The sequence below is a fragment of the Ixodes scapularis genome, unplaced genomic scaffold (assembly GCF_016920785.2).
Source record: "Ixodes scapularis isolate PalLabHiFi unplaced genomic scaffold, ASM1692078v2 PGA_scaffold8__174_contigs__length_109621045, whole genome shotgun sequence".
Taxonomy (NCBI): domain Eukaryota; kingdom Metazoa; phylum Arthropoda; class Arachnida; order Ixodida; family Ixodidae; genus Ixodes; species Ixodes scapularis.
In genome coordinates this window covers 65529947-65544375 of record NW_024609883.1, presented here as the reverse complement: position 1 = coordinate 65544375, position 14429 = coordinate 65529947, and the positions used below count along the sequence as shown (strand labels likewise).

The following is a 14429-nucleotide window of genomic DNA, read 5'->3' as shown; positions in this document are numbered from 1 at the left end:
AGCAGAAATACGCGATGTCTGCCCCGATTGGCTACTGGTCCGAGCGATTTACGACGCAGCGAAGCGACAGCCAATAAGAATTGACTGCCTCGCGTGACGTCTCCCGTGATGCATCGTCACGTGACGCTTCGTGTGGCCTCCCCCCTTCAAAGCGAGATAACCAATCAAGGCAAAAGCAGGTGTGCATAAAAATATGAAACCAGCACGCGCTCTCCCAAAGTCCCCGAGTCACGTGTTCGTGATGTGTCATCAGCATCAATCAGTATCAGCCCCGTCAGACTACTTGGCACGTGCGCATTGACGAGAGAGTTGCTTGGCAAACGACCCCGGTGATTCACCAACCTCACGCGCACGTGATGTGCGCGTCACCTACCGATCGTACTCACGGAGGTTAAAAATACTAGGAGGGAGTATGACCTAATGCCCCGTAACTTCCTCAAGTCACTTTCTCTCGAAGCTCGTTTCTTCCCCGTTCTCCGCTCCAAAACCTTTTCGATAAGCACTTCCCATCATGCCAAGAATGGATGATGGTTGTGTACGGACAAATTAACTTTAATAAAGACCGCTGCAAACGGCCAGACCGGACCGCCGACGGACGATTGTGTGCCTGCTACGTCCCTTTGAATTGTGCATCATCGGCACCATAAAGGCAATGAACAGGCCTGTTCCTGCAACACGTACAGCGCTACGACGGCAGGGCATTTTGGGAACCCCCGGTGTAGGTCACGCGCTTTCTCGTTGCATCTCCGGCAGCCAGCCGTCCGCCGGAACGTCGTACATTGGTGGCGGCGTCTCGTGTTTGTGGCAGCGTAAATGCATCATTTCGTCGTAACTTACCTTCACGTCTCGCAGTGTCACCGGATCCATTTCTTTATTTTGTGCCGCAACCGTGGCAGGGTTCGGCTAGGTTCGACAAAAGCGTTGGTGTAGCAGACGACGGAGCCGGTACAGAGGAGAGGGATCTGAAAGGGGCTAACCAACCCTCTCCCCTTTTGCTGTGGCAGACCTCCGCGGAATAAAAAGATGGCCGCGGCCGTCCAGCGAATCTTACATGTCACGCATCGATTGCGCGCTCAACACTAGGATCGCTGAATTTTTAATTCGAAGATGCGCACATCCGACTCTTCCGGACAGCAAAGATACTTCATCGAACGAATCATACTTGAGTTCTTATGCAAATAAAGATTGATTGAAATATCATTTAATATTCTCCCAAATCTAACTTTTTATCTTAGCAGACTACAAAAAAAAAAGCTTTTATTTTTTTTTTATTTTTTTTTTTAAATTTTAGAGCAGAGTTGTTTGCTGACGTTGATGTTCGCGTGCATGAGAGCTTGTAAACAAACGGCTTCTGCAAAAATAAAAAAAAAAAGAACCCCCCTTTCTCTTTTCCTTTGCCCCCTTCCCCTCCCCCCCCCCCCCCCCCCGCCAACCCCGCCCCCTCTGTAAATTCTGAGAGTTTACGTTAGGCGAGCACTTCAGAATGCGAGGGATCTTTTCGTATGGAACTGAGCCTGGGGTTCAATTTCACAATTCAAAAACCAGAATTTTTTTTTTTTTTTTGGGGGGGGGGGGGGGGGCACACAATCAAGTTTGGTAATTCGTAACACGATCAAAAGAAGATGTGAAGCTGAAAACCACTGGTACCATCCGATTTTATTACTTGCCCATGTCGCCAAACACAACAGCGCTTGTGTGAACCGTTTATATTACAAAAAAAAACAACAAAAAAACATTTGAGTGGGCTGTTTAAATGAAAAATACAGCCGTCCAGGCTCAAATACAAACGTGCGATTGTCATTTACGGATATTGCGGATCATATTCAGCCTAGCCTATTCTTGAACACGATAAGTATATTTCAAATTTTGTTCAAGTAACTTTTTAAAAAGTATTTTGGTGGAATATTTTATTTATTGTGGCCACATCAGATTCAATTATTTTTTGACAACAATTTTATTTTTTTTTCCATTTTATTTGTTAGAATGTATTTATGTAATTTTTTTTCTGATAGTCTGTTTTCAGGTGGTTGGCACACAAGCAGATCAGAAACTGGTCTATAGACCTTTTCTGTGTACTCTAAAAGGCGTATCCGGTATGGGCGACGAAAAAATAATCCTGCAAATAGTAAAAAAATAAAGGGGAGGCAAAATGAGATAGCGGTTACGCTTATATCCTAAATGCCTTCTATTGGCGTGGCAAACGCAAAACAATGTTTTCCCCCATACTGGAAGTGACGTCAATTCAAGATGGCGGCGCACTTGCAGAAAAGGTCTATACTCCGTTGCAACCTAAGAACAAAGGGTGAGGGTAAGATGGGCCGGGGAGGAGGAAGCAGACAGAACACTAAAGAGAGAAGGAGGCTTCCCTCTCTCTTCTCCAGCGTTCCGTCTGCTTCCTCCTCCCCGGCCCGTCTTACCCTCGCCCTTCGTTCTTAGGTTGCAACGGACTATAGATGTCATGTGTATTTGAGAGAACAATAATTATGCTACAGCATTACACAATTGTATCGCAATGCATTGTCACAAATGTAAAGAACACCTCAATATTTTTGTTTCTTGTGGTACTAATTAGCATGACCATACGATATTGGCACCTTTTCACATTTTGCTTTTAGATGGGGTATTAAAGATAAAAAATTTGACTGATCCAGTTGATGCATTCTACTGCTTGTTTCTACTGCCCCACTCCCTACAAGATAAAGTTTACTGATAATGATTCTAGTCTTCCTGACATACTTTAGCAATCAGAGCTTTCAGAGTTGGCATTTTTCAAACAGATTTGAGCCAGCAATACGTTTTGCACCAGAGAGTGCCTAATTATTTTTGTACAACCCTCGAGATAATGTATGATTCTGTCTAAATCTGTTCTTTGATATCTCATTGCTAAGGGATAGTGCCTCCAATTTATTTACAGCATATATAGATTAAACAATGATATATTTTGCCCCTAAAACCTAGCCAAATAAACATAAAAATAACATCACACCATATGGTGCAATCAGGTTTTCATATGTAAAACCAGAAACAATTCAGGTGCTAATGGTCTGTTCTTTATTTCTACTTCTGCTATGCATTTAAGGGTGATTATTGTCAAAATCACTCAGAATTACACAATCTGAAACAATCTGTTCTTTTCTCTTTCCTCCGATTGACCAAGTCTGTCGGAATTGCTTTGCGCACCTAATGCACTGTGCTAGGAAGTCTGCAAGCAAAAACAGTTTTGCCACGCATGCCGCAACCCAACCGGACTGCTCTGTTCCCATCACAGGTGGCGATCAAGACCATCAAGAAGTCCAAGATCGAGACAGAGCAGGACTCCCTGCGGATCCGGAGGGAGATCCAGATAATGTCCTCTATCCAACACCCTTACATTATCCACATATACGAAGGTGAGCCAGGCAGGGCCCTCCATGGGACGCACGTGCGGTTAAGGGAGTATCACTGTCCGCCACAGTTACGTCAGAATGATCGGAAGCACTGCAGACGCTTCCAGCAAGACGTTCAGTGATCATGGCTGAGCAGAGCTGTCAATGTTACTTTTAAAAGGCAGCTAGACTACAGTTTTAGCCGCTTGAGCTGAAATGCAATAGACCCTTTTCAAAAGTGTGTGCCATACCTATTACTTCATCCCACCCATGGAGGTAGGAAGCTTGTGGAGGCGACATGAGGCCACCAGAGGCAAAGCCAGAAGTGTGGAGTGACGTGCCCCCAACATGGCAAAAACCAAGAGATTTTATTGGACGAAAAGGAGAGGGTGCCAACAGCTGTTTTGATGATCACCCTCGGGGGCCCCAGGGGTGACCAAAACAGCTGTTGTGTTATTGTGCTCTATTGTGTTACAAATACATTTTTACAAACTCTACGAACTCGCTGGCAAAAGGTATCGAAATCGGGTATTAATCAGCTAAAAAATTTAGTATATTCATGATGTCGAGGCGTGCAGCAATTGCTGGCCAGCGGTTCAGCTTCTAACACCGAAAAGGTAATGACATAGTTCCGTTTTGGTTTTTGATTCAGCAGTCTATTTACAGTGCAGCCCGAGTCAGTTAAAGCGTGCTGTGCTGGCGTTGATGGCAAATCAAAACGAATTTGTAGATTTTTCGCCGTAGTTTTGAAAAGTCTAATTAAACTAATTTACAAGTTGCTCCAAAAATGTGTCCAAGTCACAGCTGCATGCAATGAAATTTCATTGTAACTTAGGATTAGGAACTAGTATTTAGCTAATGACCTTGTAGCTAACAACGTCAACTTAGAAGGTACTTACAATTAGTTACTTTGTAGATTGAGCTAAGAGGCACCTTAATAACCGGGGCTTGGTGTTCTTTTGGAAATGACATTTCGGTTGAAACTAATAAAACCGAGAACGGGCCGGGGGTGTTATCATGCGACCTTATGATGAACTTCATTATCGAGTTGTCGGCCATTTTCGGAATTGCTCTATGTTACGGTTGGGGATGGTTCAACTATGAACAGTTTTTTGAGGCTCGAATGTTTGTTCTCATTTGTAATTGGACTTTGTGTTCCTCAAAGTTAGCAAAAGGATGAGCAAGAAAGAAAAAAAAAGACTGTATACAATCTCAAGTTGATGTATTGATGTAAAAGACTGCATGTATCATAAAAGAAAAAGGTGAACTTTCATAAGTGTGCACCTTTCCGACACATATCACCCAGGCGAAAAATGCTGACTCACTGCACAGAAGGGAGCCGCTGTGCATGCTAGGAATGTATTCCACAACCCAGAGGGCAAAGATGGCAGCATGCAGAAGACGGTTATTGGAATAGTCTATAAAGAGACACCGAAAAAAAAAGAAGTTTTTTTAGCTAGAAATCGAAAAAAATATGAATAAATAGGCGGAAATAAAAACCGTAAATTCCATACCCTACATATACAGGCTCCGGGCACGCCACGCTTGCGCAATCTGTTCCGCTTGCCCGCATCGCGAGACCGTTTACGTCGACAACCGTTCCTTTTGTGCTCCCCCGATTGATGGATTGGACTTTTCTCTCGCAGTGTTCGAGAACAAAGACAAGATAGTGCTGGTAATGCAGTATGCGAGCGGCGGCGAACTCTACGACTACGTCAGCGAGCGCAAGGAACTCAGCTCCGACGAAGCCCGGAGGATCTTCCGCCAGGTGGCGTCGGCCGTCTACTACTGTCACAAGGTCAGCGGAAGCGCCTGCACATCAGATTGGCTGGGCAGTGGCCGGTGGAAAAACACACTGTTCAGGAAACGATGGTGCCTGCTAACAAGCACGTTTTAATGCGACAGCTTTAAGTCGGAACTCCGCACAGATCTTACTCGATCGTGTTGATGTTGATCGCACCGTAGTGGGGCGACTCGCCTTATTTCAATGCCGTGCACCCCCCCCCCCCCCTCCCACCCCACCGAGCTCAACATCAAAATGTTGATACTTATTATAGATCCGGAGAGCCTAATTTTGTTCCCCATGCAAACATCAAGAACAAAATTAGAGCATGCAAGTCCACTAGGGAAATTAGCAGCTTTTAAATTTTTCATCTTGCCAACCATAGTGTGTGCCAGCCCCATCTGGGAGCCATTTCCCAGCCAAAAGCATTTATAGTCTAGAGAGAGTGCAAAACTACATACTAATGCTATTACACTTGACAAACTTCTAAGCCAGGAGTTTTTTTTATCGGGATTGCACCTGGCATAACTGCGCTGCCACCAGAAAAAGAACCTCCAGCCAACATTTTATGAAAAGACTTAGCTACCCCAGGGACCCAAAAAGTGACGTCTCTTAACGAAATGCCAGCCGTTGCTCCGAGGCTTGCAGGGGGTTTCCTTTTCGGGATCTTGCTTGTACCCTTACTTAGTGCCTTTGATTAACGTTTGTTCCGTTTGCATAGAGCACGACGCGGCACAAACAAGCGATCGGTCGCCAAAGCTACCTACCCTAGTCGGCAACAGGTGAAGAATGCAATAGATGCTCCCCCTCCAGCGCACGGTTTCTGCCTTTGACAACATTGCCATAGCTCGGCAGCAGGTAACAAGCGCGTGCTAGAGAATTCTTGGTGAATCTTAACGTATCACTGTCTAGTGACTTCTTAGGCCGTCACTGATCATAGTTTGGTGTTTTTTCCTCCTCGAGCACGATTATAACCGACCAAATTGGAGGCCCACAAATACGGCACTTGCCGTGTCATGTTTGTGCTGTGTCACATAATTAAAGTTCCGTGTTTTCGGAATCTTTATTTTTTTTTTTTTTTTCAAATTTGGGGGTATTTTTTTGGGGGTATATTAACGCAGTAGAGTTTAGGAGCTTGTGTCGCAGAAAATCGGGTGTCAGTGGGACTATAAAATCCCATGATGCAAAGTGCACAGCCATGAGTGACGTTGCACGTGGCTGTGATGTCATGGGGAAAATTTTTCGCTAAATTTGGTGGGAGAATTTTTCGCTAAATTTAGTGAAAACTTTTCCCGCCAAATTTAGCGGGTCAATTGGGTCACGACGTCGCAGCCCTGCGACGTTACTACTGACTAGACAACTTAAGAACAGGCGCGGGTTTATACGAGAAGGTTTTGCGAACGGGGCCTGATGATGCTATTGCGTTCCACTCTTAAAGGCGAAGCTTGAGCGTCTCCTAAGTTTTTTTTCGCCATAAATCTGTCAATTGCTGTCAATTTTTGGTGTCGCACAAAGAATCGGCGTTTATCGGGCCTTATTTTAAACATGCAGGAGATTGGAGTAGTGTTCTCCAATCTGCAGAAAACATCTAAATAACCCAAGTACTTGAAAAACGTCCATGAACGAAATAAAGGAAACGAGATAAGGGTTCTGGTTCCGTTATTGTTTAGCATGTGGTGTTGAATGCATGTGGTGGTCTCTTGCCCCTGCTTGCAGAACAAGATCTGCCACAGGGATTTGAAGCTGGAAAACATCCTGCTCGACGAGAAAGGCAACGCCAAGATTGCAGACTTCGGCCTGTCCAACGTGTACGACGAGCGGCATTTCCTCAGCACCTTCTGCGGGTCCCCCCTGTACGCCTCGCCCGAGATCGTCAAGGGGACACCTTACTACGGGCCGGAGGTGAGTCCCGCTCGTCCATTTACCGGCAGTCTCCGAATCCCGGGAAAGCGGCGCCATTGCCTTCCCTGCCTGCTGGCCGAACACACACGGATGCCAACTTACGGACAACCAGAACCTCGCAGGGCGATTGGCCGGACGCTACCTGTTGCCGTAGCAGCTGCCATTTCGGCCCTCTCAAATTTTTGTTCCGAACCGGTCTCGCATAGATTCCGATGGTATCTGTTCCACCGAAAGCATTCCTCGCCAGTTGCAGTCTTTGGCTCTCTATGCGCAGTCAGCTTATCAGTCTCGATTGTCTCCACCGATCTCTTAGTTACATTTTTCCTCGTGCATAGCTGTGGAAGCAATGCAAAGCTGCCTGCTCGTTTCATGGCCATCCAGGGACAAACCAAACAGAAAAAAAACTTCCATCGTCGGTTGTACTGTTAGAAATCATTACAAAATGACCAGTGTGTGAATGACGTAATCGATTTCAGATCTAGCAGAATCTCGGTGTTCAACGAATGTCTATAAAAAGCAACCTGTCACTGCAATCTTGAGGTGGCTCACAAGGACTGGAGAGGCCAAGGAAAACTGCTAGTCCCACGTACCTAAACGGCAATGATACAGGAACCTCGGCGCTACTTCCAGAGGATCCGGTGATTTTAGGAGCAACTGGTTAGGCATACGTGCCACTTCCCCGCGACGCACCAGTGCAAGTGGTGAAAGGTGCTTCCTCAAAGTAACGCACGGAGGAGCCTCCCTTTAAGACAAACTTCCGCAACCGAGCTGACCCAATTATGTTGACTCACACCACCATGTTGCAAGGTTAGTGAACGGTACATTTGTGTCGTCTGCTCTCTCGCCAGGTGGACTGTTGGAGTCTGGGGGTGCTCCTCTACACCCTGGTGTACGGCGCCATGCCCTTCGACGGCAGCAACTTCAAACGTCTCGTCCGACAGATTTCCGAGGCCGACTACTACGAGCCCAAGCGGAAGTCGGGTACGTCGAAATTCCATCCCGAAGCTTCTCCGTCCGTCGACGATAGACCCTTGGCCAATTTGCCCAAGCCCATTAAGGAGAATGCTGGGAACGTAGGTGCACACGCTGCACGTGTTCGCATTGCTTCAAAGTGAACGCACAAATTTTAGATAGTTTCTTCGCAACGGTTTCTGTTGCTGATGCTGGCACATACAGTGCACGTAATACCCTCGTGGCATGCTCCTTGGCACTCGAGTAATTTTTAAAAGAAAATCTACGGAGCTTTTGCAAAAAGTGCAAATTGTCTTTTCACCTTATGTCCAATTGCAGTGGACGCTACGAGCCATCCAATGTTATGTAACGCTCGCACGGCCTTGGGTTAGCTCCGATGGCTCGTAGCATCCATTGCGGCTGCACGTAAGGTGAGACGGAATAGTAGTGGCTGCTGCACCATTGTTCGAACGTGCATTAGACACGAGCGCCGAGTTGGCGTTCAACGTGGACTCGGCTCTTAACCAAACGCCGACTCCGCACCTCATTTCGGAAGCGATGTCCGGAACATGGCGCCAGCGTTCCTAGATGAAGTTACCAGTCGATAACAGGTCCGATAAGTTAGCTTTTCTAAGGAACCAAAAATGACGAGGCTCCTTTCGTTGCAGACGCTTCCCCGCTGATCCGCCGTCTGCTCACCGTGGATCCCGCCAAGCGTGCCACCGTTGTCGACATCTGCCAGGACCGCTGGGTCAACCAGGGCTTTGACCATTCCCTGCTTCAGCTGGCCGAGGACATGTCCAACCTGACCCCAGTCCGACTAGACCTCCTGCTCGCCTTGGCGCCGGTCTCGCCAACGCCGGAAGAGCCATCGGATCCTCAGGCGCAGAAGAGCGACAGCTTCGACTACACACCAGGGAAAGTCGACAACTCAACGGACTTCATCCCGGCTGCGCTCGCGGCGGAGCTGGAGGGACAGGGTGCAAAGCGTGAAGGCTCCTTCGACGGACTGGTCAAGATGTCCAGTGTGTCGCACAAGAACAAGAAGGTCAGGACGTCCGACTCTGGGTGCCAGTCTAGCGTGGGGACACAGGGTGGGCCGTTCAACCACGACGAGGACTTTGCGGAGGACGAAGACGCGAGTCCAGTCGTCGCAGAGGTTGCTCCGGAGAAAGGAGAGATGGAAGGCATTGTTGCCGCGGCATCTGGAAGTTCAGACGCGGCGGCTGCTCCAGAATCTGTGCCCGAGGCTGCCGAGTCCAGAGACATTGCGAAGCCCACGACACCGACGCCCGAACAGTCTTTGCCAGCAGAGAAGGAACCAGCGAAGGCGACGGAAGTCACGAAGCCGGAAGCATCCGACGTGGCAGAAGCCAACAAAACTAGTCCAACGTCTGAAGAGAGCCAGGCGGAGCAGGCTCCCCAAGCGGCGGTGTTGGCCAGACGGGGTTCCGGGATCCGTTGCCCTGGAAAAATTGTAATTCCAAAGTGCCTGAGCTCTCAGGGGTCCCCTACGATCAACTCGTCCTCGCCAAAGTTCAAGGACACGAAGAAGCCGCCGCTGCCGCAAAGCAAGTCGACTGCAGAGCCTCCGAAGACGCCGGAAGTCATCCAGAGCGGCGCGAGGTCTCCGGCTACTTCGGAGAAGAGGCCGGAGAAGACAGAAGCCAAGAAAACAGAACAAGATGTCTCGGTGCCTCAAAAAGACAAGAGCAAGAGCCCTTTCGATGCGACAAGGCCGGAGGAGACTGTCAAGGTCGTACGGCGAGTGAGGCCACCGCAGAAGCACGAAGTCCCCGATGGCATGGAGAAGTCGCCGTCCATAGAGAGAACAAGAGAGGTTGAAGCTCCTGGAATTCTGAGAAGAAGCACGTCTAAGCTCGGGAAATCGTTGCAAGATGACAGGGAACCGGACGAAGAGCCCGTTGAGAACGTGCTCCAGAGCACGGCCGAAATTGTGCTGACGAAGAAGGAGCGGCAAGAGGAACCTGCCTGGAAGCCTCCGGCAGAAGAGCCGGAAGAGGAGGCCCCAGAGGAAGCCCCACCGAGGCGGCCGTCCCCTGAAGGGTCTGCGGACGAACCTGCCCGCCCGGCCACGGACTCTCCCGTTCGGAGCTACAAGAAGTTCACCTTCGGCAAGGATGGGACATGCATCACGGAGAGCGGGAGGGTCTACGCGCAGCCCAAGTCCGACGGGTCCTGGACCACGGTCGAGAAGAAGACCAAGATCACGAGGCGGCCCAGCAGCGTTGCGAGCGGGGACGAAGAGCCCCCACCAGTCCAGGAGAAGCTGACGGTCCCGCGCTCCGAGAGCGGCAGTTCGTCCGAGTCGAACGACATATTCAGCGACATGTTCTCCGACTGGCGCACGTCCGGACCCTTCGGGAACCTGATGCGGATGAAAAGCTCCGTCAAGAAGCTCAACAATGGGTCGCTTTTCCGCAGCGACCCCTTCACGGCGGACCCCTTCAAGGAGCGCCGTGCCCGCGAGTGGGGACGGCGGGGCGGCGCGTCTGTCTCCAACTCGACAGAGAGGGACTCGTCCGACGAGGACGACTTCGACCTCCACTTTGACAACTCGCACCCGCAGGCCCTGTTCCAGTTCATGCGCAACATGAGTCGCGACTTCCGCAACCACTGGAAGAGCTTCCTCCCCTCTTCACCCTTTGCGCGGGCAGCCAAGGAGTCGTCGTCACGTTCGCCAAGGGAGACCCTCCTGCGGTTCGTCGTCGACAGGCCGCCCAAGCCATCCGGAAGTGAGCCTGGCACCCCGCACACCCGGGCAAGTGGAGATCCGTTCTCGAAGCGGATGTCTGGCGTCTGGGACCCTGTCGACAGGGCCTCCCTCTTCGGCACGCTCCGCCACAAGAACCGCCTGCATGAGATGGCGCCACGCCACGACCGCGGCGCATCGCTTGACCGCAGCTCGGACTTCTGGGGTGCCCACCAGGACCCCGAGGGCACGAGGCACCGTGTCGAGAAGTGGCTCCACCTGTCAGACGACGCTGCACCACGGCCCGACGATGCGCCACTGCGGAGCCAGCCCAAGTACAACCGCTCCAAGAGCGACAAGTTCAACCTTGCGGAAGACGGGCGCCCCACGTACCGCAGCGAGATCAGCGTCGACAGCACCGCGCCGACGGGCGCACAGTGTGGCCGCTCGCTTAGCGTTCATGAGCGCGGGACGCGTCCGCGGCCGCTCGTCCGAATGCAGGTGTCCATCAACAACCGGAGCAGCAACCCCAACACCCACATCGTCATCACGACACCGCCATCTTCTGCACGCACAGAGTGCGGCCTGTGGCCGCGCGACGAGTCAGCACGGACGGACGACGAGCCCAACGACTCGTCGTTGCTCGAGGCACTCCAGACACGGGGCATCCGTGGGCTCATCTCGCACCGAAACGAAGCGCGGGCGAGGGCGCGCGAGGCCAGTCCGCGGGGCGAACCTCCAGACCCGGAGCAGCAGCCGCCACCGCCCCAGTCCGACAGAGGTAAGCAGGCCCCCTCTGCCGGACCCGCCGAAGACGCATGCTGCATGGACACTAACAAAGATCTGCCGTCCTCTGGACGTGTGTATCTCCCGCCGCCGCGCCCCAAAACCATTCCGATCTCGGACGAGCGGAGGCGGCTGTCGACGCCCGCGAGTCCCTCGGGCTCCGAGCCCCGGAGTCCAGGGGAGGAGAGCGTCCAGGAGCGGATCCACCGCAAGAGCTTCTACCAACGCTTCCACGAGGATCCACGTGCAGCGGCGCGCCGGCGGTCGGCGCTCTGGGACACGGAGTACTCGGGTCTCTGGAGCCAGGACAGGGACCTTGACAACGGCGCATTCCTGCGGAAGTCGCGGAGCCTCTGGGACAACCATGTCAGGGAGCCAAGGAGTCGCTCGGCCGCACGAGTCCTCCCTAGTTCCCTGGCGCTCGGACCGCAGAACCGTCACGGGCTCTTGTGGGGTCTGGGTGTGGACGCCGGAGTGCCCGAAGGAGCCCCCGGGGTCAGAACGGCCAACCGGAGGAGTTCCAGCGACTACGACAGCTTGGAGAACGAAGGCCCGTCCTCCTAAGACGCCGACTGCCTATGGAGACGACACGTCCCGTGGACGTTGCGATATAACGGGGCATTAAGTATGTGAAGCTCAGTCTCCTCGTCGTGCAGATGACGCGAGTGATACCCCTTCAGCGATTGGAGACCTCATTTGGAACGGTTCTAGCCATCAGGAGGCCAGAAATGGCGGCGTGTATCTCAAGTAACCCACTCGCTGCCTTCTATTGTCTTTTTGTGGCATTGCACCGAAGCACCGCCGGAGGCAGCGAGCTTGCGGTCCAACTTGAAGATGTCCTCTGCCGCTGTATCTGTCTCGGATGGCTGCTTCCAGCACAAGCTTGCTTCCTTGCATCATGCTTTTGTGGCGTTGCAGCAAAGCACCACCGAAGGCAGAGAGCTTGTGGCGGAAGCGGGGGAACTCCGAGACACCCTCTGTCACGTGCCAGGAATATTTGCCCCATTCTCTGAACAAACATGTCCCTTTCGTTGAGGCGAGATATTTTATGTGAAGCCTTTCTTTCTCTAAGCCAAGGGCTTGGAGAGAGAAAACCCGATGATGCCATTCGAAAGAACATCAGTCAAATGTCTGTGCTGTTGAGGTGCAACAAATCTGTCAGCTGCTTTTATTCCTCCCCACTTGTGTGATTATCGATGGGAGCTCTTCAAACCTGCCATTGCAAATAACACTTTTGGCCCAAACAAAAACGGCCGCATCAGAGGTGCTTTAGTCGATTCGAGCGGCCCGTTTTTGACACCCTCAATGCCGACAGTGTTTTCGAGACTCGGAACCAAGCATACTAGTAATGTTTACTCGCTTTACCACACGAAAAGAGGCCCAAGACTCGGTTTCAAATGAGTCCTCGAAACGTCTCCTTACTAGGGTTGGAATACTCGTTTTTGTTTTTGTATGTGTGTCTGGACTGTGCACCCTATTTATTGTACGAGCTTCGACGATGCGCCACACGTTTCTTCCGCGAGTTGTTCAGGACTTGCAGTCGTTCGTGCTCAGCTTTTCTCAAGTTTGTTGAGCGGCGCTTATACTGGGGGCATCGGTGTTGAGGCATCGAATGTTGCGCGAGTCTTAACGTCATTGGCTTTGCCACTTGTTGCCGAGGGGACCCGTGCGTGTTAAAAGTGGGCCATGCGGCCGTGAAAGTTTATGGGAAGGGTAGAAATACGACCGACTTAAACGACACAAAGTGGCACGAGCCGTCAATGTTAAAGGAGCCCTGCAATTAATTTCAGCGTTCTGCAATCTGCGGCAATGGGCGTCTTACGGTGCTGGAGCCAAAGCACGAGCTGCGGAAATAAACAAATTGTTTTGCTCGCAAAGTGGATTTGAAAGGCTTGCAGTGTCGCCAGCCTGCTGCTAATTTGCCAGTTGCTTCACTCTCGTCATTATTGATTGCATGAGCGCTCACCAGCAACATTTGTATTTGTAAACTGTATCTGCCATGTTTGCATTTGAAACTGATATGCAATTCGCACAGCTTGAAAATGACTGCAGGGTTCCTTTTAAGATGGTTGTCGTGGCACCAAGTTATTTTGTGCGGTGTTGCAACTGTTGTACCTGGTTTCATTGAGAATGTCTCGAGAAACACGTTTGCACCCCTCGTCGGGAAGTGAAATTGACCTGAACTACTATAGGTTAGCCAATTGGTGACCACACTCCCCCTGGAACATTCGAGATGGGCTGTTTGTAACCAGGTTCAAACATTGCGCAAGTTTTTCGCTTTTTACTGTTTCCAGTGTCTCAAGCACGAGTCACTATTTTAAGTGCAATAGTGTAGTTTTTGCATGCCGGCGATAGACTATCTACAAGTGCCTTTTTTCTTCGTTAATTTAAACAATGGCTCAACCAACGTGCATATCAGAAATGTGCATTCGTCTGTGTACTTTTTAGGGCTGCTTTTCGTACAGACCAATCTACCTAATAAGGAACAAAAAATATTTATGACGCGACCACACGAATAATCCTTCCAAAGGGTTTTTTTTGGGCAAGTTTCTTATTTGTCAAGCCCTACTCCCCTTGTTATTGTTCTCAGAGAGAAAAAAGAACAAAAAAAATCTTTTACACGAGATCTTAAACGTGTTTTCTGTATAGATCTATATACCTGCTTACATAATTGAAATCGCAGAATTCACTTAGGGTTCTAGTCATGCACTGTGTATGTCGCAAAAAACAAAAAACAACAAAAAAAAAAACGAGCTTCTGTAACTCAAATTGATCCAGAACAACGCTTTTTCTTGCAACCAGTTCATTTTTTTTTTTATTGTTCCGTGTCACCACAATCTGAGCAGTCTACTTTTTGTTGCCAAGAAACAAAACAAATAAAAGCCCAGTGATTGTGATAAAGAAAAACCACACCTGTTCTCGTTCTTGC

General features: G+C 50.2%; 1 protein-coding gene across 2 annotated transcripts in view; it reads left to right on the top strand.

Annotated features, from left to right (window-relative positions):
- LOC8033564 (serine/threonine-protein kinase MARK2) overlaps positions 1-14429 on the top strand; it is a 42824-nt gene that overhangs the window by 25346 nt on the left and 3049 nt on the right. Inside the window, exons 2-6 of one of the 2 annotated variants that reach the window (XM_040209623.3) lie at positions 3269-3389; positions 5012-5163; positions 6865-7050; positions 7899-8031; positions 8670-11495. In XM_040209623.3, the coding sequence (XP_040065557.1) occupies positions 3269-3389; positions 5012-5163; positions 6865-7050; positions 7899-8031; positions 8670-11495 (3418 nt within the window). Of the gene's footprint in view, positions 1-3268; positions 3390-5011; positions 5164-6864; positions 7051-7898; positions 8032-8669; positions 14408-14429 lie in introns of those variants that run through there. The other variant, XM_040209620.3, reaches the window with a different exon arrangement.